This window comes from Salmo salar, chromosome ssa10 (assembly GCF_905237065.1).
Source record: "Salmo salar chromosome ssa10, Ssal_v3.1, whole genome shotgun sequence".
NCBI classification, from domain to species: domain Eukaryota; kingdom Metazoa; phylum Chordata; class Actinopteri; order Salmoniformes; family Salmonidae; genus Salmo; species Salmo salar.
The window spans coordinates 17,202,271-17,229,208 of NC_059451.1; the positions used below are offsets into that span (position 1 = coordinate 17,202,271).

General features: G+C 40.0%; 2 protein-coding genes across 2 annotated transcripts; one reads left to right on the forward strand and one right to left on the reverse strand.

Annotated features, from left to right (window-relative positions):
- Positions 1-897: 897 nt before the first annotated feature.
- Positions 898-11,804, forward strand: LOC106613642 (solute carrier family 35 member E1). Its single transcript, XM_014216122.2, has 6 exons — positions 898-1,453; positions 2,640-2,710; positions 5,366-5,503; positions 7,248-7,373; positions 7,813-8,058; positions 8,733-11,804. The coding sequence occupies exons 1-6, from the start codon at positions 1,126-1,128 to the stop codon at positions 8,967-8,969; spliced, it is 1,146 nt and encodes a 381-aa protein (XP_014071597.1). The 5' UTR covers positions 898-1,125; the 3' UTR covers positions 8,970-11,804.
- An 8,219-nt stretch (positions 11,805-20,023) lies between these two features.
- Positions 20,024-23,738, reverse strand: LOC106613645 (prostaglandin E2 receptor EP4 subtype). The gene is made up of 2 exons (XM_014216127.2): positions 22,788-23,738; positions 20,024-22,696 (listed from the first exon to the last, which is right to left on the reverse strand). The coding sequence occupies exons 1-2, from the start codon at positions 23,571-23,573 to the stop codon at positions 22,430-22,432; spliced, it is 1,053 nt and encodes a 350-aa protein (XP_014071602.1). The 5' UTR covers positions 23,574-23,738; the 3' UTR covers positions 20,024-22,429.
- Positions 23,739-26,938: the final 3,200 nt, after the last annotated feature.

Sequence of the window (26,938 nt, forward strand, 5' to 3'; positions counted from 1 at the left end):
CATAAACGCCTCCTGGGGTTAATTAGGAGCCACTATCGCTCAGCACTTGGCAGGTGGAAATGTTTTATATTGTGGGCCCATAAACTCTTTTGTGTGCAAAATAATTATTCAGAAATATGTTAAATGGATTTCCCAATATAATCAAAGAGAATCTGGAAGGTAATACCTTAAAAAAAATTACATTTTAGTCATTTAGCAGACGCTCTTATCCAGAGCGACTTACAGTAGTGAATGCATACATTTCATAATTTTTTTTTATTCCATACTGGTCCCCCGTGGGAATCGAACCCACAACCCTGGCGTTGCAAACACCATGCTCTACCAACTGAGCCACATGGGACCTATAACAGTCAATGTGATTAGATTCCAGTGTTCTATTAACTATCTACGACAACACTTTGGTGATTTATTTGGTCGTAAATATCGGTCTGGACTGTCAGGCATGTTTGTTTTGCACAATCTAATGAATTGAAAGAAGGCTGTCATTGTAAATAAAAATGTTAACTGACTTGCCTAGTTAAATAAAGTTAAACAAGTTCATAATCCTTTCAGTTGCCAGCTACACAGCCATTAAGATACAAAATATAACGTGAAAGAGTATTTCATGGTAAATGTCAATATGAGCAGTATAGTTTAAATATTTAAATTCTGAAATTATTTGGGACCTCTGCTGTAAGGGGTTGACGCAATCAGCAAGAAGTAAATTGCCGCGTCCATGTGCTAGTTGGAATTATGGAACTCCGACATGCTATCTGGTTGTAGTTATACACGTGCTGCGTTCAAAAACTTAAGTCGGACATTTCAGAGTTCCGAATAGCAAATGAACGCGGCATTTATTCTCAGCGTTGTACGTAGCAGAGCCATATGACTCTGGTACGTAGTAGCTGCAGAGACGGAAAAGGAAACGAGACACCCCACTCGCTGTTTCAATGAAAGTCAACTAGACCAAGTTGCTATTGCATCCGTGTCTATGGGAGACACACCCAGTTAAGTAGACCGGAAAAGACATTTTTTTCCAATGGTAAACTGCCTGAGTGAACCGTCTTCATTTATCCACCATCTTTGGTAGCTGCTCCACGTCTCACTGCTGGCCTTGCACTGCCGCCGGTGAATCCGAACTGGAAGATGGCTGCGGTGGAACGTCCCCCAGTCAAGGAAGGGGTCCGGATAGCTTTACTCTGTTTCTGTTGGTACACTGTTAGTTCGGGAGGTAACGTCGTTAACAAAATTATTCTAAATGGATTCCCTTACCCTGTCACCGTTTCGCTCTTTCATATACTCTCAATCGTCGTCTTCCTCCCTACGTTGTTGAAGGCATGGGGAGTCCCAAAAACAGAAGTACCAACTATATACTACAAATGGTATATTCTCCCTTTAGCTTTTGGGAAATACTTCGCATCTGTGTCGGCCCACTTCAGTATATGGAAGGTACCTGTATCCTACGCACACACGGGTAAGACTTGTACGAGCTCTGAATCATTGGTTGACGTTTTAACTAATGGAATGTTAGCTAGTTAGCTCGCAACATTAGCAAATATTTGTATAATGTTTTAGCTTGCTAGCAACGACATCGATTGCTGTCTTGTCCTGGCCAATTTAAGCAAGCTTTGTTTAGGTCACTTGACGATTTGCCAAGGAGCTTGCGTCCTCCCTTACCAACATACTGGGGTTGTTTCAATACCTTTTTGTTTGGGGGAGGGGCCTACCTCAACTCCTTCACTGAGATGAGCGCAGACTAGAGTTTTTGAAAGGAACATCCGACTCCTACTCCTTCGAGTCGCTATGCGTCGATACGAAATGTACATTCTGAAACCATTACATTGTACCTATGTTTGTCCTCTGTTGCATGCCTTTCTCTGTTCGCTTAAATTCATAATTTTAAATAAAACGTTAATCAAATACAACCACCGACTGTTTCCTCTTGCTGTTACTTTAAGATGGCAACTTGGCGCGAATGCGCATGTGCCAATTGAATCTCAACAAGGAAACAGTCGGTGCTTCACCTTTCCTGACTGGGTTGTCACTAGTTACCACAGCCACAGTCATAAACCCAGGGCATTTTTGTTTTTACAATTTATCTTCTTAAAATCGGATTTGAAACCTAAACCGAATTTTAACCACACTTACCTTTATTCCTAAATCTAACCTTAAATTATGAACAAAAAGCAAATGTTTGTGTTCATGAATTTCTAGCCAATTTTGACTTTCTGGCCATGGTCACTAGTGGAAACCTCCTGACAGCTCAGAAATCCCTCAGAAATCCCTTTTGTATTATACCATTCACTTCCTAATTACCTAATGTATAATGTAAGCCTTTATAAAGTTTAACTGTAACTCATTGCTGTCTTACCTCAGTAACTGACACGTATAGCTATGATTGACACAGGGTCATAAGGTTATGATGCAATAAGTTCCACGTTTTGTGTTGACCAATCTGTGACGCACGAGACACAATGAGACTTAAACTCTTGGTGTGTAGCACAATCGCATGGGCCCCTAAGTCTTTAAACCATTGTATCTCAAAAGTCATGCTCCTTACCTTTTGTAACCTATGCTTGTCCAACTCAAGCCCTTTCCCTCAAGTCAAGCACTAAACAGGATCCTTTTATCTCTTTTCTTTGTTTCTTTTCACCCCACAGTCAAAGCCACAATGCCTATATGGGTTGTGTTGTTATCAAGGATTATCATGAAGGAGAAGCAAACCACAAAAGTGAGTAACTCAGAGAATTGATAGTGTACAAGGTGCTTTCGAATATATTTTGTCCAAGCAATGGTGATGTGGCACAATGGCTCATATTACCACCAGCCTTGCAGGTGTATTCACAGATCGCAGTGTTGAGGCAGGAAAAACGCATCCGGTTAACACTGCAGGTAGTGCACAATTAAAAAAGCTATTTACAGTGCATTCAGAAAGTATGCACACCCCTTGACCTTTTTATTCTAAAATGGATTAAATCATATTTTCCCCTCATCAATACCCCATAATGACAAAGCGGAAACAGGTTTTTAGATATTATTGAAAATGTATTAAAAATAAAAAACAGATACCTTATTTACATAAGTATTCACAACCTTTGCAATGAGACTTGAAATTGAGCTCCGGTCCATCCTGTTTCCATTGGTCATTCTTGAGATGTTTCTACAACTTCATTGGGAGTCCACCTGTGGTAAATTCAATTGAGTGGACATGAATTGGAAAGGCACACACCTGCCTATATAGGTTCCACAGTTGACAATGCATGTAAGAGCAAAAACCAAGCCATGAGATCGAAGGAATTGTCCGTAGAGCTCCGACACAGAATTGTGTCTAGGCACAGATCTGAGGAAGGGTACCAAAAATGTTCTGCAGCATTGAAAGTCCCCAAGAACACGGTGGCCTCCATCATTCTTAAATGGAAGAAGTTTGTAACATTGAAGACTCTTCCTAGAGTTGGCCGCCCGGCCAAACTGAGCAATCAGGGGAGAAGGGCCTTGCTCAGGGAGGTGACTAAGAACCCGATGGTCACTTTGACAAAGCTCCAGAGTTCCTCTGTGGAGATGGGAGGACAACCATCTCGGCAGCTCTCCACCAATCAGGCCTTTATGATAATAAATGAAGGTTAAATAAAATGGCAGAGTGGCCAGACAGAAGCCAGTCCTCAGTAAAAGGCACATGATAGCCCACTTGGAGTTTGCCAAAAGGCACCTAAATGACTATCAGAGAAACAAGATTCTCTGCTCTGATGAAACCAAGATTGAACTCTTTGGCCTGAATGCCAAGAGTCACATCTGCAGGAAACCTGGCACCATCCCTACGTTGAAGCATGGTAGCGGCAGCATCATGCTATGGGGATGTTTTTCAGCGGCAGGGACTGGGACTAGTCAGGATCGAGGGAAAGACGAACGGAGCAAAGTAGAGAGAGATCCTCGATGAAAACCTGCTCCAGAGCACTCAGGACTTCAGACTGGGGTGAAGGTTCACCTTCCAACAGGACAACGACCCTCAGCACACAGCCAAGACAATGCAGGAGTGGCTTCGGGACAAGTATCTGAATATCCTTTAGTGGCCCAGCCAGAGCTCGTCAAGAGGGCACGACAAAACCTATTCCCCCTCAGGAGACTGAAAAGATTTGGCATGGGTCCTCAGATCCTCAAAAAGTTCTACAGCTGCACCATGGAGAGCATCCTGACTGGGGGCATCACTGCCTGGTATGGCAACTGCTCGGCCTCCGCCAGCAAGACACTACAGAGGGTAGTGCTTACAGCCCAGTACATCACTGGGGCCAAGCTTCCTGCCATCTAGGACCTCCATACTTCCTGCCATCTAGGACCTCCATACCAGGCGGTGTCAGAGGAAGGCCACTAAACATTGTCAAAGACTCCAGCCACCCCAGTCATAGACTGTTCTCTCTGCTACCGCACGGCAAGCGGTACCGGAGCGCCAAGTCTAGGTCCAAAAGGCTTCTCAACAGCTTCAAGCCATAAGACTCCTGAACAGCTAATCAAATGGCTACCCAGACTATTTGCATTTCCCCCCCTTTTACGCTGCTGCTATTCTCTGTTTATTTTCTATGCATAGTCACGTGAACTCTACCTACATGTACATATTACCTCGACTAACCGGGCACATTGACTCTATACCAGTACCCCCTGTATATAGCCTCGCTATTGTTATTTTACAACTTTTTTTTAAAAAAAATTTTGTATACTGATTTATTTTTTACTTAACACATATTTTTCTTAACTGCGTTGTTGGTTAAGGGCTTGTAAGTAAGCATTTCACTGTAAGGTCTACACCTGTTGTATTCGACACATGTGACAAATACTATTTTATTTGAGACCTGAAAATAGCTGTGCAGCAACGCTCCCCATCCAACCTAACAGAGCTTGAGGATCTGCAGAGAAGAATGGGAGAAACTCCCCAAATACAGGTGTGCCAAGCTTGTAGCGTCATACCCAAGAAGACTCGAGGCTGTAATCGCTGCCAAAGGTGCTTCAACAAAGTACTGAGTAAAGGGTCTGAATACTTACGTAAATGTGAGATTTCATTTTTTTAAAACTTTTTTCTTTATACATTTGCAAACATATTCTAAACCTGTTTTTGCTTTGTCATTATAGGGTATTGTGATGAGGGGGAAAAAACAATTTCATCCATTTTAGAATAAGGCTGTAAGGTAATACAATGTGGAAAATGTCAAGGGGTCTGAATACTTTCTGAATGCACTGTATATGCCACAGCCATTTAGAGGGTGGGTTCAATGTGACAAAATGTCCCACAAACAAATTAGCAAAACAACTGCATGTGTATGGATGGTAATTGTTTCAACCATACTTTTTGACTTTAGCCTGCTTTGTCTTTTGCACTCTTGTCCTGTGCCTGTCTCAGGTGTACGTATCTCTCATCCCCATCATCGGAGGAGTGCTTCTGGCCACAATGACAGAGATGTCCTTTGATGTATCTGGGTTAGTCAGTGCCCTGGCCGCCACACTCTGCTTCTCTCTGCAAAACATATTTTCTAAAAAGGTATGTCTTACCAGTTGGCACCCTTTTGAAAATGGACTATTGTTCTGACGGATACAAGTATAGCACATTTTGAACTTAGGAGGACCTTTGAATGAAGTATGTGTTTGAGCAGAGGTTGTAGAATAAGTTCAAGACGTTTTCCTTTTAATATAATACTGTATTATTTGAAGTAAAAGCACTCCTTGCAATATTCAAGTGTAGACATAATCGACATCACTCATACTAAACGTGAAAACACTCAAAAGGAAAACTCAAGGGCAAGGCCTATTAGTATGAAGCCTTGTTAATCCTTGCAATGCATTTGCTCATTACATACTGTAGATGTGCTGTGACATCTGTCCTACATTTTCCTGCTGTTTTAAGTGGTCTCCCTTAAACCAATATTTGAGAAGGACATATACTCACCGGCCAGTTTATTAGGTACATCACCCGATTCATGAAAATGTAACGCTCCTACAGACAGTCAGGTGGCCGTGGCTTGCTATATAAAGCAGGCATCGAGGCATTCAGTTACTGTTCGATTGAACATCAGAATGAGTGACCTAAGGGACTTTGAGCATTGCGTGATCGTCGGTGCCAGATGCGCCGGATCCAGTATCTCAGAAACAGCCGCCTTCCTGGGCTTTTCACGCACGACAGGGTCATCAAGGATTTACAAAGAATGGTGCGACCAACAACAAAAAAACATCCAGTCAGCGGCAGTCCTGTGGGCAAAAACAGCTCGTTGATGAGAGGTTGAAGGAGAATCGTGCAAGTTAACAGATGAGCCACAAACAGACGAATAACGGGGCAGTACAACAGCGGAGTGCGGAATGCATCTCGGAACACACAACTCGTCAGTCCTTGTCACGGGTGATCCATTGCAGCAGACGACCACACTGGTTTCCACTCCTATCGGCTAAAAACAAGTGGGCACGCGATCACCAACACTGGACAATTGAGGAGTGGAAAAACATTGCCTGGAACATGACAGCGAGTTCAGTTTACTTGATTGACCTGCGCAGTCCCCAGACCTCAACCCAATAGAGCATCTTTGGGATGAGATGGGACGGGCTGTTCACAGCATAAACTAGATGGGTGTACCTAAAACTAGTCGGTGAGTGTATTTACCCCATAGCACATTACTCTGTGACGTGTTATGAATGACTTGATATTACTAACCCTGCAGTCAAATTACTGTAATCATTTGTAGTGTTAGACTTATATACAAGGATGTCTTGTTAATTACCAACTGCTTAGTTACCTGTCTCATACTTGTTGATGAAGAAAAGCATCCAACCAACAAGGAATTTGTGTGACCTCTGAATTTCTAACGATGTGTCTTTTTGTTTCGCTTTGAGGTGTATTTTTCTGCTCGCTTGATTTCTAACGCCTCGATCAGACAGATTGCGTTTCAGTACACTAGAAGTACATTCATTTCCATCGGAACGCTGCGTTTAACTTGCAGCACTGCAGAGGCAGTTGCGGTGCGTTCTGTGCGGTGCATACTTTGGATTTATCCAGCGTATGCATCAAATTGTATGCGTAGGCTTGACAGAAATAGGAGCAGAAGGTGAATGTTAAACTTTTGTTGCACACACGTGAACAATTTTGGATTACATCATGGAAAAAGTTTGACTGCATCATTTATTACGCAGAATTGATGCAATGACGCTGTCGGTCTGATCGAGGCGTAAGGTCAGTACAAGTTGTTTTGTGCCTAAGAAATGACAAGGGCCATGAATGAATATGCATTTATTTTTAGGTGCTGCGGGACACGAGGATCCACCACCTGAGACTTCTCAACATACTGGGCTTCAATGCTGTTTTCTTCATGGTGCCTACGTGGGTTCTGGTGGACCTCTCCTCGTTCTTGGTTGAGGGGGATTTTGTGAGTTAAAAAAGGATGGGATATACGTTTTTCAGTTTCGTGAAGTGTATGCAAAGGTTCATACATTACGCATCAACTAATGTGGTCTAATTGTTGTCCAGCTTATAAGATAGTGTTTGATCTACTGCTTAAAGTGTATGTCTGTCTTATATCCACATTTTTTTATATATATATATATTTATTTATTTATTTCACAAGTCTACAGGATGTCACACAGTATGTACCATACATTTGTTATCCACTTCCTTTGCCTAATCCTCAATATACCTTCACACACAACAAAATCTCTAGTATCCGGTTGCATTTTGTTCAATTGTCACATTGAGACTACAACCTGGATACATTCTATTTTCCTAGAAAGTCATGACTAAATCCATTGTTCTCTCCAAATATCCAAGTAATCATTTCTTCCCTCTCTCCCTCTGCATAACCCCTCCAGACAGGCATGTCTGAATGGACCGGCACCTTCCTTTTACTCCTCGTCAGCGGCTTTTGTAACTTTGCTCAGAATGTCATCGCCTTCAGCGTCCTCAACCTGGTCAGCCCTCTGAGCTACGCTGTGGCGAACGCCACCAAGAGGATCATGGTCATCAGCATATCGCTCCTGATGCTGCGTAACCCGGTCAGCTCCACCAACATCATGGGCATGATGACGGCCATTGTGGGCGTCTTCCTGTACAACAAGGTGACTCCCTCTGACACGCTTACATTGACTTTTTGGGCATTTATCCAGTCAATACAATCACTTCATTCAACTACGGTGGGTAAACCACTCACATATCACAATTATTGCAATGGAAACCTTGACTATAGTCGCTATCTGCACAATCAGTCCTACTAAGAAAGAAGTGCATTTGTGCATCTGCATGCTTAATGCTGAGTTTGATTTAGTTGTTTGTCTATTTCATGAACTAAGTTGAATTAGTTGTTGGTGACCAACATGTTGGAAATGTTCAGACACTATTGTACCATGTGGCGCGAAGTCTGTAGAGCTATTATTTTATTTGTCATCCCAGATGCAAATGTAATAAATACCCAACATCCTACGGGGACACTCCTCACACCTTGCAATTTTGATATTTAAACTCACACGACTGTCTTACAATGTATTAGAAGACAACCAATTGTGCTTGTTGCTGCCATGGTGCTTGCTCTGCGCTGCATGGGGTGGGGGGGGGGAGTTTCTAACAGTGGATCTGTAAGATGCTCTGAATTCCTCCCCCGCTGAGGAAAGTTTACATGCAACTTTATAACTACATAGAACTTTGTGAAATCACACAGTGGTAATTTTGCATCAATGTGTATTTTTGTCATTCTTTGTTAAGTGCTATGCTAAGCTATTCACTTCACTGCCAACAGGCGAAATATGACGCCAATAAGGAAGCTAAGAAGAAGCTGCTGCCTTCCTCCAAGCAGGACACAATGTCCTTTGACAATTTGGGACTGGACAAGACGCAGCCCAATGGCTCAGTGCCTTTCTCCCAAGGCTCAGACACTCAGTATGGACGAAGCAACGTGTTGACCGACCACTTCCAGTACAGCCGACAGGCCTACACAATGAACTACGGCGCCTCCAACCACCAGTATGTGGTTTAGGCTGGTGGATGCCTACATGGACATATTGTAAAAAGAAAGGAAGGCAAATACTGTCGTATTTGCGGGAAAGGAAAGTATCAATCGCGAGTTGGCCAGCGTTTTGTCCCAAAAATGTTCTCCTAACATATTTTCTTCACCTCTGCGTGTTTTATTTATTTTGATATGAACACTTAAAGATAGTTCAGTCAAAATCAAAGTTTGTCAGATGTTTTCAAACCCTAAAAGTAATCTGACATCGAGATAAGCCCACGTCAACTCTTGTAGATCAAGCTGTATGCCTCAATCATAAATGAATGAGAAAGATTGGCACCATCTAATTTTATAATTTTTAATGGTGTCAATATTTCCTGTTAATTTGGGATTGAGGGATACCATTGGATCTACACAACAGATGGCTTGGAACATGGACTCATCTGACAAATGTTGATTTTTGGAGTGAAGTTAAAGATGCAGTACAGGATCTGAAGCACATATTATACGAATTGAAAACGTTTTTTTGCAGGACGTAACATATCATACGAAATAGTTGACGTAGTGCACAATTTCCGAGGACCCGTTTTGGCTCGTGATCACTACTTTCAAAACTACTGGCTGAAATTTGCTTGCTGAGGAAGGGATGTTGCTGTATTCTTTTACTGTGGAAGCTTGCTAATGTGGAAATAATTGTTACTGTAGCCACAATGGCATAGGTCCAAATAAATTGAACAGAACTTTAACTGTATATCATAGACCATGAAATGTTTTGAGTAAATTACCATGACTGTAATGCTTTGAATGAGGCTTGCACTCACAGTTATATTGACCCCAATTTTATCAGAGAAGACCTGATAATTTTACACTGTTTTGTGTTTTTGCAGAGATTGGCAACATTTTGGTCCTATACATGTAAAAATGTTTGCCCAGAAGACATTTTCTTGTTGGTCTTTAGGTAGTGATGGAGGCATGGCATGAAAATGTATGTAAACGATGGTAGTTACAGATAAATTGAGAATCTTTCATTCTGTGGTTCCATATTTACATTTTAGTTATTTAATCAAGTCATATCTGATCTGGTAAAAGCTTTGTAATATGGGGTTACATGGGTCAAGTAACTGAGATGCACCTAGTTTTATGTGGCAGACCTACTTGGATCAGGTATAAAAGTCGGTAGACTCCACATGCTTTTGCCGGTTTGTCATTTTTCTTCCCAATATTCACACTTTAAAATCGTCTGAGATTGAGGAATAGTAATTTAGCCTACAGGGAACGAGCTGTATTTCAAAGCCGATGTGGAGCACCTGAACTAGTTAACTGGTTAAGGTTTGCATATTGTAAATAAATGAAAGCTGTGACAGAGGGACTGTGACTAACTCTTGTGTGGAAGCTCTATTATAGTGTACAGCTGGAGAACGGAGGGTAATAATGTTATTAACCCCATTAACTTAAACGTTATACTTGTTGAATATAAAAATCATATTCTTCATTTTTCATTTGAGTTTGCTTGTTTCAATTTGTTTCAGAACTTTCCAGCATTGTAAGTGGACAATTTCTTTGCTGTTTCCTAACTGCAGGGATGTTCGCTCTGACTGTATTTATTGCATGTCTAGCGACTCTAATGTATATTGGGCAGCAACAAACTGCTATTTTGGGCTGCAACAAATTTTTGCTGTTTACCATCAATACAAATAATAGCATTTATTTGGATATCTTCTCCAACGGTATGTACTGAATAGCACATAGTTCTGGTTGGCTGTACAGAGATGATCCAGGTGTATTTACACATTTGTAGAACTGTGTATGTATGAGCTTGTGTGGAATTCTCAGGTAGTTCCAAGCTTATTTCATATTCCATTTAGTGAAGCTCCTGTATCATTTGGTTCAGTAGGTTTGGTCTGGTTACGTAATGAAATTCATACTGGTGTGGTGATTAGGCTATAGAGATTTTAGTACATGTGACTCACCTGTTATCTGCATGTCCTCATGAATTAGAGTTTTGAAGTTACCTATCATCTATTGGATAGTGTTACAAAGTAAACAATAATTTGTAGAATAACTTCAATATTAGGGTTTGATTTCACCTTGGCTTATAAAGTATGGAAGATCAAATGTGGGAGCCACGATTGGATTCTACTAAATCCCATTTGTCACCTTTAACATGTAGTAACATTTGAGCCCATTGTATTATTTTGCAATCTATTTTTTTATTTTTATTACTGTGCTGATAGTTTAACAGAATGTCTCAAGCTTTCCTCTTAAATCTATGGTTGAGTTTGTCACGTCCTGATGTGAGATGCCAAATGAAAGGAGCTACGTGGCTCAAGTCAACATTTATTGGTTGCTTACACACTTATCGCAGGTGCAGTGAAATGCTTATGTTTCTGGCTCCAACAATGCAGCAATATCTAGCAATACAATAACAATGCACACATACCCCCCCCCGAAGGATTTTGACTCATCTTAAAAGGCTTGTTTGACGCAGTAGCACGGAAAGATGGAATCTGATGTATATGTTTAATGTAAAGCCTAATATTTGACTGTACAGTAAGCTAAATAGCATTTTGAACATGCGATTTAGAGAAACTATTTTCGTTAAATCTGGGATGGCATTTGAGGTTATGACGTTATTTACTGGAATGTACATTTGGCTGTGTGGGGGGTTTGCTTTGTAAAAGTTGTATAAATTACATTTTTCCTGTTTAAATGATCTTGAAAAACAGCTTTTTTTACTGAACCAATGTTTATAGATTTTTATTTATGGTGTCTAGGTACAGAAAAGTGTACATAAGTGCAACCATGCACAGTCTTGTCTGCTTACGTTTTTAGATGTAAAAATAAATAAATGCATTGTGAAATGAATATGACTTTCACTGACTTTGGACAGGTGGGTGCTTACATTGGTAAGTCCAAAATCCCAAATATATTACAATAACTTAAGTACTATTGTTATTGTTGACATTAATTCTAATGATATATTTTATGTTCAATAAATTGTTTACAATTGTTTATAATAATCAGGACTAGTATGAACTTTAACTCAACTCTACAGCCTATCCAATGTTAAGCTAGTGCTACCTTGGGTCAAGAACAGACTCAATATTCCCCCTCCATTTCTTACTTTCAGGCACGTCAATGGGTATTTGAAGATTGCTTGGATGAGGACAATGGAGTACATCCATGAGTCATAATACCCATAAAACATACCGGTCAAATAAGGAAATGGTTCCAGTTGTTTTTCCACCATTTATTTTCCCATGGGGGATTTTAGAAGCTGTGTTTCGTATAGGTTTACCCCTGTGTGATGTTTTAATAACCGTCTAAATCTCTCTAGGACAACGTAATTTTTTTATCAATATATTCACCTGTATTTAACCCCCCAAAAAATGCTAATGTGGTTATCATAAAGAATTACAAATGCCATGATGAACTGGACAAGATTGCCGAATCAAGGCAAAGGTAAGAATCTCTGGATTAACTATCTGTTAGCTAAATTTAGTAATGAATAAATTGGCTAAATGTCTTTAAATTGACCATTCTGTCTTGTACAAGTTTTAAATTGACATATTTCTTGTTAGCAAAGGTGTCAGCTAGAGATGACGTGCAAGAGATTGCAGGGATTTGTAGTCTCGCATGATGTCACCTTTGATGCTAATTAGCATTTTCGAATCTGAGAGTAAATAAAGCCGACTATTGATAAAAGTCATCTTGTCCGAGAGAGATTTACATGGTTATCACGCTAGGGTAAGTCTACATGAAACAGCCCTTTTATTTTTTTAAGTGTTTCTAAAATGACCTGATGAAAAAGCAATTGGAACCATTTCCCTGTTTGACTGCTAGGTTTTATGGGTATTATGACACCTCCACTGTGGGGCTCTATAGGGCTTTGTATTGGTGGAAATAGCTCCACCTTGCCTTCTGATGTCAAATGTTAACTGTGCCGTAGGGGCTAGGGCACAAGTCAAACTCATTCCACGGAGGGCCAAGTGTCTGCAGGTTTTTGCTCCTTCTTTGTACTTGATTGATGAATTAAGGTCACTAATTAGTAAAGAACTCCCCTCACCTGGTTGTCTAGGTTTTAATTTAAAGGAAAAAACTAAAACCTGCAGACACTAGGCCCTCAAAGGAAGGAGTTTGACACTCCTTGGCTAGAGCTATGGACTTTCCGTCACATTTATCTAACAAACTATTACACAAAGACTTGGGCTGCTCCCATGTGGAAAAGTAATATATGGCCTTATATATCAAAGAACGTGACATTTGAGAATATGTATTTTAATAATGTACATTTCGCACCCTCCTGTACAAAAAGCTGTGGTGAAAAAAGTACCTAATTGTCATACTTTAGTAAAAGTAAAGATAACTTAATAGAAAATGACTCAAGTGAAAGTGACCTGGAAAAAAACAACTTGAGTAAAAGTCTAAAAGTATTTGTTTTTAAATATACTTATCAAAAGTAAATCTAACTGCTAAAATATACTTAATTATCAAAAGTAAAAGTATAAATCATTTCAAATTCCTTATATTAAGCAAACCAGACAGAACATTTTTGATTTATTTTTTTATTGATGGATAGCTAGTGGCACACTCCAACACTCAGACATAATTTACAAATGAAGCATGTGTGTTTAGTGAGTCCACAAGATCAGAGGCAGTAGGGATGGCCAGGGGTATTCTCTTGATAAGTGTGTGAATGGACCATTTTCCTGTCCTGCTAAGCACTCAAATTGTAAGGAGTACTTTTGGGAGTTAGGGAAAATGTAGGAATGTAGTAAAGTAAAAGTTGTCAAAAATATAAATAGTGAAGTGCAGATACCCCAAACAACTCCTTAAGTAGTACTTTAAAGTATTTTTACTTAAGTAATTTACACCACTGTAAAAAATAATAACATGGATATGTATTTATCAGGCAAAATGTACTCGGAACATTAGGTTTTCTTGTTCAGTGCATTTATTGCTTTGAAATGTATTCCAGAATGAAAAAAATGTACATGGCATGTCTTTAAAAACCATACATAAATCTCACACGTAGAGATTAATTATTTTCTTATTGCATATGGCAACATTGACTACTTTGTTTCTTGTAGCTACTGTAGATGATACTTGCCATCTCGTTTTGAGATTAGATTGAGATGGCGTAGATAACTATTGTAGGTTTATAATTTGTTTATGACAAGTTTTGAAAATGCACAGAAACCTATGAAAGTATGAATGTTTATTTTTGTACACTATAGTTGTGGGTGCCCATAAGGTTATGGCATCACATTGTACAGGAAGTCTAAAAGCTGCAACCACGCCCCAGTTCTCATTGATGGCATTGAGGTGGAGCGTGTGCCCAGCTTTAAATTCCTGGGTGTCTACATCTCCGGGGACCTCTCCTGGACCCTCAACACCTCAACCCTGGTCAAAAAGGCACAGCAGCACCTGTACTTTTTGAGGATGCTGAAGAAGGCCTGCTGGTCTCTCAAGATCCTGGTGAACTTTTACCGCTGCACAGTCGAGAGCATTCTGACTGACTGCGCCACAGTGTGGTTTGGATGCTCTGTGGCCGACCGGAAGGCCCTGCAATGGGTGGTGAAAACCGCCCAGCACATCACTGGTGCCCAGCTCCCTGCCATCGTAGACCTCCAGCGCAAGCGGTGTCTGCGTAGGGCGCACGGCATCATCAGGGACCCTTCACATCCATGCCACAAACTGTTTTCCCTCCTCAGGCAGGCGGTACAGGTCTCTACGTTCCCGCACTAGCAGGCTCAAGAACAGTTTCTTTCCAGCTACTGTAATCCTGCTGAACTCTGTGACACAGCACTAGCCATATCCACCCGCCCACTGCTTAGTACTGCCTCTCAGGGACCTTGTTGCATTACTCTCTTTGCACTCTTCACTATACTACTGGACTCTGATATTGCTTTGCAAAGTCTGATTAAGGACATTATTCAGTTGTACATGTCTACCTCAGTAACCTCATTCCTGCTATCCCTGTATTTCAGTTGCATGCCTCCTTGCACTTTCAATTTGCCTTCATTGCACATTTAGACTTGCCATTTGTACTTGCCATTTGCCTTCATTGCACATTTATACATCCCACTTAATAATAAACAATCTATTTGTTTCACTTGTACATTTGTTTGTACTCTTTTATTTGCACTTCTGGTTAGATGCCAACTGCATTTCATTGTACTGTACTTGTTCAATGACAAAGTTGAATCTAATCTAAATTTGTAAAACATGGTATATATTATTGTAATCAATGACTGCGCGGACATTGAGAGGAAACTTCTTCAAAGGGAATCTTTCTGGATCCACAGGGTCAACAGGAGTTTGACTTGAAATAGTTTTTCTAGTTTCAAAATATCCAAATTATTATTTTTTTAATCCTAATTGAATGTATATTACTGTAAATATTAATCAAATTCCTTGTGTATGATCATATATGTTGATACATTGAATGTTAATATTGTGGACCTATGTTATACATTTTTACTTCCTGTTTCAGGAAGTGATGTCACCGAGTACTGCCCCTATATATATGACCTTCAACCCCCACCTGGGATATTTATTTTATTTAACTAGGCAAGTCAGTTAGGAACAAATTATTATTTTCAATGACAGCCTAGGAACACTGGGTTAACTGCCTTGTTCAGGGGCAGAACAACAGATTTTTACCTTGTCAGCTCAGGGATTTGATCCAGCAACCTTTTGGTTACTGGCCCAACGCTCTAACCACTAGGCTACCTGCCACCCCAAAATGAATATAATAATGGATGCCTGATAAAGACATAAGGGTCAAAACATTGTTATAAATATCTCCTGGGAGCATAAGCAGCAGTGTGTTGAGTTTTCCTTTCTGTTTTCCTTTTGCATATGGTTGTAACCCACTATTATTTTGGGCTGAGTCCTTCAAGGATTTCCGTTGGGAATCGTTTATGCCTATTGCCACTAGCCCTCCTCTTAACAACACTCAACGAAGACATCTGTGACAACTCTAATAATTTCTCCTCCTGTCTCCTTTTTCTTTGTTCTGTTAGACAGGTATGTGGTGTCCACAAGCATATTATCTATAGAAAATCTTAGAGTAAATGGTTGTCTGTGTGATACTTACCTTTTAAGTTGAAATTGTAAAGTTTAAATGTGTAAATTGATCGAGTGAAACCATTAGCGATCTTGACATAGAGATGACTGTGCTAAGCTAAGCTAGCCCATCGAATAACACAAGAAAAAATGTCGGCAGCTAATATTCTGGTTTTAACTTATTGATTCATAGGTGAGGTAATATTGTGGTTTCTTTTCTACTCTGTTTATATTTTCTAGGCGCTGACATCTCCCCATCCAAGTGTTATATATTACAGAGTTGTATTTGTTTAGCAAAACTGTGTACGCTAACGCTCAGCTAACTGCTCTAATGCTAGCCTGTCAAGCCTATAGGGTTGCTATTAGCTTAGCAGCTACCGTTACCTGGCTCAGTATTGAGATGGATGCACTGGTTTATGGTTAATTTAGCTATAAAGGTTCAAATAGGCTTCCTTATGTATGTATTTATTTGTATTGAAACAGTACATGATTGTTAACTTTTATATCATCTGAGGTTAAGATAAATACTGAGAAGGTATATTTTAGCAGAATTATTTTAAATACAGAGGATGTACTATATTACTGTACTTACAGTACTTTCTAGTCTTTTACAGCATCTGAATGAATTATTCCTTTTTTTGCAGATCGAAATTCACCCAGGCTCGAACATTACAGTGGGCGACCATGCAAACAGGCCAACAGTTCCACTGCGATGGCAAGAGTGCTGTGGTTTTGATGTTGACATGTTGCTGAATAACAACCTGAAAGGTATGTAAAGAGATTGTATAGACTGTAGAATTATAATTACTTGAAAGGGGAATAGGCCACAAGGGGCTTGGTCTTGGCAGTGGGGGATGAGCTTGCGCAGGCTCAATATAATTTTGTCTCCAAGTTTGAAGATCCAATTACATTCGGTCATTTTTGGGGGGTCTCCAGCTCAGAATGGACATATAAGGATAACAGGTAACCGGAGTTACATCGCCTATGAAAGACGCTAATTGCTGTTCACCCAAACCAACACTGTTTTTCAGATGAGAATGTCAGTTTTACTCATTCTAATTATATGGGGCAATGGCTGTGGTACAGTATGTATATGAATGTATTATTTGTAGCATTGTACAGCTAAGCCAAAGACATTATCTTTAGACCTAACTCAAATTTAAATATCTGGCTGTGTCATTATGACTTTGGAGAATTATTTATGACACATTGAACTTATTTCATTTGAACAATTCTAGGTGGCAAAACTAAAAGGGGAGAAGATGGGAAGAAAAAGACAGATCCTGAAAAAGGTGAGTAGGTTTTTGTTAATCGATTGCAAAAAGCATTTAACAGTGTGCAGGTATTGTCATAATATATCTAAAAAGATTTGACTTATAAATGACTCATGGCAGAAAGAATGGTGAATGTTATTTCAGACTCTGACATGGCTTAAAGGGATACTGCGATTTTTTCAAGATTTGGGTTGCTTTTTTAAATTACCCAGAGTCATAAGAACTAATGTGTCTGCGAGCAGTTTTGAGATTATTGAAGTTAGCATTTTGTTAGCTTAGTGCAATTACTGGATGTCTCCCACAGTAGCCAGCTCCTCTCAAACAGGGAAATAGACCTAACTACTCCAAAGCTGGGTGGTTGGTCATTTATAGTCTTACAAAGCTATACATAGTAATAAATATTTTATACATTCATTAATTTTACTAATAATCACTTGAAACCAAATTCTATCCACTTCCTCATTCTCTGTCCCGTTGGCACATAGAGATGTACAGAGATCGCAACATTGTATCTGTCTTATTATGGCATCTGTAAGCACAGGGACAGCGCCATTGAGACAGATGCTACGTTGCGATCTGCTGGTTACTGTACCGGGAGACTTCCAGCAATTGTGCTAAGCTAACGATATGCTAACTTCAATAATCTCCAAACTGCACGCAGAGACATAAAAATGGTATTGATGAGTTTATCGAAATCTCACAGTATCCCTTTAAAAATGTATACCTCATAACAGGGCTGTGGTCAATTTCACTTTTTTACACCTTATAGTCAGAATGCTAACAAAAAAATGATATGGGTTATGGGGGCAATTAGACAAAATTCAATGTTTGTGGCCAAACCCTCTCAAGTTAAAATCTCTAACCATGTATAACAGTTTCTACTTTCAGGATAAGGAACCATATGACTGACTATAAGTTGTAAAAAAGTTAATCCCTTAATTGAATGTATAAATCGGTCATTGCAAATAGGGCATTAATGGTCAAGGATTTCTTATTAAACTGAATCTGATAAGCTTTTCACAAAATGGTTTTTCAATTAAAAAAAAAATATATATATCTCTTAATTTATGAGCCCAAACCCAACCCTTAACTGTTCTATGTGCTCTTTATCTTCTATTTGTTGCTTCCCCCCACAGATGCTGGAATGAGCGCTTCCCGGGTTTAACAAAGTGACAAGTGGGAACGGCTTACAACAGTAAAATGGCTGAATTAAGAAGTGATGAGAGAAAAACATTTAATGAATAGGATGAAATTAAGTTTTTATTGTTTTTTGTTGTTTATTCTAATGTTTTATTACTATGGCTACAAGTACCATGACTACAAGTATCACTGAAATAATGCAGGTATTGTGACATAAAGGACATATACAGCGTCTTCAGAAAGTATTCACACCCCTTGACTTTTTCCACATTTTATCCTGTTACAAAGTGGGATTAAAATGGATTTAATTGTCATTTTTTTGGCAACGATCTACAAGATTTGTAAAAAAACATGAAAAATAAACAAATATCTTGATTAGATAAGTATTGCCATATTTTACTTTTTCGTATGGGCTGTTCAACTCTTTACCCTTCTCACAAAGTATACACATTTTTCGCCTGCTTTGAGGAAAACAACACAGAGCCGACGACATGGGCCCCCGCTGCTCACGAAGACTGCGGGCTCCCGATCTCTGTAGTCAACGTGAGTAGGACCTTCAAATGTGTTAACCCTCGCAAGGCTCCCAGCCCAGATGGCATCCCAAGCCGCGTTCTCTGAGCATGTGCAGACCAGCTGGCTGGAGTGTTTACGAACATTTTCAACCTCTCACTATCCCAATCTGTCATCCCAACTTGCTTCTAGATGGCCACCATTGTTCCTGTTCCCAAGCAAACTGAACTAAATTACTATCTGTCATCATGAAGTGTTTTGAGAGGCTAGTCAAGGATCATATCCCCTTCGCCATACCCGACACCCTTGACCCTTTACAATATGCATACTGCCCCAATAGATCCACAAACGACGCAGTCGCTGTTGCACTGCACATCCCGCTGTCCAGCCTGGACAAGAGGAATACCTATGTGAGAATGCTGTTCATCAACTATAACTCAGCTTTTAACACAAAGCTCGTCACTAAGCTCAGGGCCTTAGGTCTAATCTCCTCCCTGTGCGACTGACTGGCCGACCACTGGTGGTGAGGGTAGCCGACCTGAAGTGGTCTCACCACACCAACACTGTGGTGAAGGAGGCGCAATAGCGCCGCTACAACCTCAGGCGGCTGAAGAAATTAGGCATGAACTTCTACAGATGCACCACTGAGAGCATTCTGTTGGGCTGCATCACTGCCTGGTCTGGCAACTGCACCGCCCTCAACCACATAGCTCTCCAGAGGGTGTTGCAGTCAGCCCAACGCATCACCGGTGGTACGCTGCCTGCACTCCAGGACATTTACAGCACTCGGAGTCAAAGGAAGGTCAAGAAGATCATTAAGGACCTCAGTCACCTGAGCCATGGACTGTTTACTCAGCAACCGTCTAGCAGACGGAATCAGTACAGGTGCATCAGTGCCAAGACCGAGAGACAAAAAAACTGCTTCTAGGCCATCGGATTGTTGAACAGCTATCACTAGCCGTCAACCAGGTAATACTCACTCACACAAGCTATCACACACACACACACACACACACACACACACACACACACACACACACACACACACGCACGCACACACACACACACACACACACACACACACACACACACACACACACACACACACACCTCATACTCACAAACACACACACACACACACTCTCTCTCACACACACAGTTAACGCTGCTGTCCTATGTCATAGAGACATTGAACCATTGGACACTTCCTGTTTCACACAGAGTATTTAAATACTGTATATCCCCAGCATAGCTCATTCTAATACTTCTACTACTGTACTTTGTATTTGGTTACACTGTTTATTCACACCGCATATTTATTTATATACTGGATTCTTGACATGGCTCACTCTAATATATATATACTGCTGTACATATCATTCTTAGTATATATTGTGTAAATTCTTCCGGTGTACAAACCTGATTTTAATGTCTATGGTAGAAACGTATAGATTGCATTTTGATTACTGTTACAGTGCTTTTGGGTTATTAATTGGATTCTTACTGACTTTTTTTTTTTTTTTGCTGTACTTTTTTACAAATATTTTCATTATTTGGATACTTGTTTGACATTTTACTGTATTGTTAGGAGCTAGTAACATAAGCATTTCGATGCAACTGCTATAACATCTGCTAAACTGTGTATGTACGTGACCAATAAACTTTGATTTGATTTGTACCAGTAAATTCCTTTAAAAGGAACAGGTGGAAAGTCCCTCCAGCCGCTTTCACCAATCCAATACTTTTAAATGCCTGAGCGGAAGTGAACAAGTGCACACTTCTGGGTGAAGGGTAGAAAATAGGAACACAACCTAGGGGAACCAATCATCTCCCTGGGGATGAGTCCCTCTCTCTCCCATGACCTCCATGACAAAGTTCAATGCCTGTTTTTTGAGAGTAACTGCAGTCGCAAGTATAGTTGCTGGACAGTGTTTAAAATTCAGTCCAAAGTTTTGAGAAAAACACTTGGACACATCCTGCTCCTCTGAGGTTGTTTAAAACTCTGCAGAAGTGACACCAAAGTGTCTGCTGTGAAATGTCTGTTACTTTGCGTTTGCTGCCCCTTCAGGCTATAGAGTAGATCCGGGAGATTAAACTACATCTTGTGCATGAACTGCCTTTGAGCTTGATCCATTAGCCCCTCAAGGGTCTATGACACAGTAACCTAACGTAACAGGGATAGAATAACGTCTGACAGTGGGTTTTCACCAACAACGAATTCAGCAGGAGAAGTTCTGCCCCCTTTTCATTTTCAATGAGGGAACACAGAGAAATGTGCGGGAGATTGTGGGAAGGTGAGCGGCGAGAACCCTGCTAGCAGAGCGGTAGAAAAAGTTGAGCTCTGCTCTACTTTATGCAAGTTTCAAGCAAAGAAAAGCATTGGAGTGATTCGTTGTGAAGGGGAGGCGCCACCTCTGGTCAAAACTCTATTTAAGTGATGTCCCCACTTCCGTTTTTCAGGGGAAACAGAAGTATCCCTGAACTCGCAACATCCGCTTTCTGCCAACACCGCTAAAGGTGACGACACAGTGACTCTATCAACAAGGGTCTTGGTTAGAGGCCCAGTGCAGACAAAAACGTGATTTTCTGTGATTTATATATATTTCCACACTATGAGGTTGGAATAATACTGTAAAATTGTGAAAATTATGTTAACGCCCTTTTAGTGTAAGAGCTGTTTGAAAAGGCCGCCTGAAATTTCTACCTGTTTGGGTGGGATGCAATTTTGGTCTGCCTGGTGACATCACCAAATAGACCAATAAGAAAGAGAGTTCCAAACCTTTCTGCCATAGCTAGTTTTCTGTTTGAGCCTCCCCGCTCAGACCAATCCCAGAGTCCTAGCAAAATTCTTGCTTGAAGAATTGCTCTTTGCTAAGAAGTTATTTTTGTTAATTTTTGACCATTTTAATTAAAAACAATCACAGTAAGGTACGTAATTGTTATCCGGAAATGATTTGATATTGTGATAAAAACGGCTGCATTGGACCTTTAACCAAGTAATGAACAACCTCTCTGTGGACACAATGGGGAAAAACATTGTGGCCAAAACTAAACAGACTCAAAATGTGATCATTCCGTTGACCAACTCTTTGCTCATTGATATTACCAATGAACATAAAAAGTCTGAATTGGTTAGCAGCACTAAACACACCTGGTGTTTATACAACTGATCTCTTTAACTTCACAATGTCATATTTATTGTTTGTGTAATACTTATACATTGCTGTGATTGAGCCAAATGCTTGAGCCCATCGTACTATCTATAATCGAACTGTTACATGGTTCATTTGTTTAATTAATCTACGTTTTTTTTAAGTTATATATTTAAAACAGGTGAATTGCCACCCATCATCAACTATATCGACAGAACACATTGTGAGACTGGATATCGGACAACTTGTGGGGAGTATTGGCAAGCTTTGTCCCCCCTGGGTGACGTGGGCGCACTGGGCGACTGTGGCGGGCAGGTGAATGATGTTTTTTATGCAAGGCGCTTCACAGAGGTGTGAATACATGGGTGTTTGTAATGTCTCCTTGGTAGTGGAATGTCCTTTGTGATGATTTTACTGGCAACATGGGTGCTTTGCCTTTGCGACTACTGTAAAACACTTTAGAGAATCTCTGAATCTTACGGAACAAAGTCCTTCTCAGGAGGATGTAGATCCAAGGGTCAAGGATGGCGTTGACCGAGGCGATCCGAATAGCCATCAAATCTGCATGGGAATTCTCTGCCCATGTTATCTGGTTAGAAAATACGCGTACCTACAGCAGAATAAAAAGAGATGTTAGGTGTACTGCTTCCCTCTTAGGTAACCTACACGAAAGCATAATATTAAGACAAAACGTTTCTTACCACCAGCGGCGCTGAGCAACCTAAAACAACCACGGAGGTCACCATGAGCACCGTCATCATTTGCGCTTCCACACCGGAGGAAAGCGCTTTCCAGCGCGCCCGTGTGCTCCCTCTTGTGACTGGACTTTGTATTTTCCTGCGACGCATTATCAACAGAGTGCCACAAACTGCAAAGTTGAGTAGTATGGTCATCAATATCAGTAAAAAACTCACACTGGCGTATAAAAACGAAAATGTTGCAGGCAGTGTCTTATCAGCCCTCCAGTTGATGAAGCACCACGTTTTGGAGGGCTGACAAATGCTTCCAGCCATGCCCATCACGGGGAGACAACAAAATGCAATGTTGCTGAGATAAATGCAAAACAAGAACTTGCGTGCAAAATGTTGGTCAATTCCCCATCTTTGGTAAGTGTAAGGGCAGCATATCGCGAGGTAGCGCTCAGCAGACATTGCGCATATAATACTTAGCCCAGCCACTCCGAAGAACAGCAACAAAAAGGAATGGAATTCACAAAGGTTAGTATTCTCATATAACACATTTTCATTGAGGTATGTTGCTATAGTGATTGGGCTGGCCAAACAAGTCCCAAGCAGATCCGTAACAGCCAAACCACAAACTAGGGCGAAGAACGCGGAGGATTTGCGCTCCTGCTTAGATCCAGAAAGAGCGGCTATTGCTATTATATTTCCAATGACACCAACTGCAAACATTAATACGGGTACAGCCATCGCTTCAGCTGTCTTGTCAGGCAACGTGCGTGTAGAGGAATTACGTGTATCGTTCATGTTTCCAATCCAGAAGTAGGCTATCAAAAGCACGCTATTTGTTCTTTTTTAGATAGCCGTTCTTTAGGTTACTTTATAAGTCCATTCAAATCCAAGCAGATGTTGCGACAGATGTTTGTCTTGTAAATTCCACGTTTCGTTTGTTGTTGTTCAATAGCCTGAATTGTCCTCAACCTCGCCAAATGTCCAGTGGATGGAAAAACATGGAAATGCTCTCTTGACTCACAGCAAGCTGATCATATACCCAGCGGGGCGTCTGTGTTGATGTCAACGTCTCATCAGCAAAACCCAGACTGAAGATGGATGGTAAGAAAGAACACTGTATCCTTTTTATGTCCCATCATCACTAACAGTTGTCACTTGATTCGGCAAAAACCTGCGTAATTTCTGGTGCCCCTCTGGGTCAGTATTAACTAAGTTCTTGAGAAAAACCTTTAGGCTTCCCCCCAACCAGCATCATGAGCTTGTTGATTTTTTTTTCTCGCAAATTATGTGATTTAATTTATCTCATAAATAATTTATTGAAAGGAGTTGTTCTCTTGGTTTTATCCATTCAAATGTCACAGCTTCCAAATTGTGTAAATACCTTGAAGTTAAATGAATAACAAACTCTCCCAAAAAACTAAAAACTCACAAAGTCAGTGGTAAGACTCCTCACTTAGCTTTGTCATGGTAGCTGCCCAGTAACATGAACACAGTTTATACAAAGCCTGAGTCTCAGCTGTGCACCTCAACCAAAGATGACTGTAAATGGTAGTGAAGTGACATCTATAATGGAAGGAGACAACGTCGACGATGCCAGTGCACTTAGTGCTGTCTCTCTCCCATGCCACTTCTCCATTATTGGATGACTAATTATGTGTTTAGATGGGGCCCCATGACCAAGGGTGACTGTCTCAAACACTTGTTAAAAGACAGAATACAACACCTCTGAGAGGGATGACTTCACTAGCACACAACTGGGCTCCTCTTATATACAGTTTATATCAGCAATACACGAAAGTGGCAGGCCTAGCCATAGCACTCAAGTTGGCCTTTTGTATACTGCTCACTCAAGTATTAAAAAGCTGGGTACCACACTGTGGGTCAAATCGTGTGGCTCCTACACACCTGATCTATGCACCCAGTGGAATTCATAAACATCCCAAACATTTTCAAATTCACCTCAGAACACTTTCTCCTTTACCTGGAAAAAAAGACTTGTATGACAGAAACATGATGTGATGAATGCTTCCACTGTGACTCTCATTAAAATATGATTTTCTCCTAAAATACCCAGCTAACACATAATGTTCTGAGAACCATCAGTTTCTTAGAGCTTGGTGAAAGCGTGTTTGTTCTATAGTTATTTTACATATAACCTTCCCACAACTTTCAAGGAATTGTGCAGGTTAGTTTCTTGGCTTTGGAACAAACATTCTTATTTTCTTGGCATCAAATCCAATTTTATTTGTCACATGTGTCGAATACAACAGGTGTAGGTAGACCTTACCGTGAAATGCTTACTTACTAGCCCTTAAGCAACAATGCAGAGTTGTTTTTTTTTAAGTAAGAAAATATTTGCACAAAAATACAAATTATATATTTTTTTAAAGTAACACAATAAAATAACAATAACGAGGCTATACCGGTAATTGAGGTAATATGTACACTTCCGTTCAAAAGTTTGGTGTCACTTAAAAATGTACTTGTTTTTGTCAGAAAAGCACATTTTTTATCCATTAAAATAACATCAAATTGATCAGAAATACAGAGTAGACATTGTTAATGTTGTAAATTACTATTGTAGCTGGAAACGGCTGATTCTTTTTATGGAATATCTACATAGGTATACAGAGGCCCATTATCAGCAACCATCACTCCTGTGGTCCAATGGCACGTTGTATTAGCTAATCCAAGTTTATAATTTTAAAAGGCTAATCAATCATTAGAAAACCCTTTTGAAATTATGTTAGCACAGCTGAAAACTGTTGTGCTAATTAAAGAAGCAATAAAACTGGCCTTCTTTAGACTAGTTGAGTATCTGGAGCATCAGCATTTGTGGAATTGATTACAGGCTCAAAATGTCCAGAAACAAATAATTTTCTTCTGTGCCTTTTGTACCTAGACTTGATATTTCATTATTTTAACAGAGTGTTTTCTAAAAGTTCAAACACGGTGACAATTCATTTACATTTTGGTAATGTTCTATGAACATTCTCCAACTGGTTTGACATTGGAAATGTTCTCAAATAGTTCAGAGAACGTTAGTTAACAAACAATGTTCTTCTGTGGGAATTTCAGTCCTTCAGCATAACGTTTCCTACAGGTTTCCGAATGGTTCTATTTAAAGTCATGTTCTCAAATAGTTCAGAGAACAATATAAAAACCTTCCATAAAAACTTGAGTAACGTTCAGAGAACCTTCTAAGAATGTTATTAAAAAACATACATTCTGTCCTCAGGATGTTAAAAGCCCAGAGCAGTCAAAAACATGACTTTCCTGTATTTTATATATATTGCCACAATATGATGTTGGAATAATACTGTGAAAATGTGAAAATTATGATAATGCCCTTTTAGTGAGAGAGCTGTTTGAACAGACCGCCTGAAATTTCAGCCTGTTTTGATGGGATGGCGTTTGGCCTTCCATGGTGACATCACAATGTAGTAAATGAGTTAATAGACCAATAAGAAAGACTTCCAAACCTCTCTGCCAATAACAGCTCATTTCCCGTTTTACCATCCCCACTCAAACAACAGTCCTAGCTAAATTTTTGCTTGAGAAATTGCTCTCTGCTAAGAAGCTATTTTTGAACATTTTAATTGAAAGCAATTACAGTAAGGTCCTTAATTGTTACCCAGAAAAGGCTGCATTGGACCTATAAGAAAAGTGTACATAAAAAAAACACAAGAAAACTTTAGTAACGTATAGAGACCTTTTTAAGAATGTTATTTAAAAACATATACAGTGCCTTCAGAAAGTATTCACACCCCTTGACTTTTTCGATTTAATGTTGTGTTGCATCCTATATTTAAAATAGATTAAATTGAGATTGTGTGTTATGTCCAGAGTCAGTAAGTATTCAACCCCTTTGTTGTGGCAAGCCTAAATACGTTCAGCAGTAAAAATGTGCTTAAAAAGTCACATAATAAGTTGCATGGACTCACTCTGTGTGCAATTATAGTGTTTAACGTGATTTTTGAATGACTACCTCATCTCTGTACACCACACATACAATGACTGTATCTGTAAGGTCCCTCGGTTGAGCAGTGAATTTCAAACAGATTCAACCACAAAGACCAGGGAGATTTTCCAATGCTTCGCAAAGAAGGGCACCTATTGGTAGATGGGTAAAAATATAAAACGCAGACACTGAGTATCCC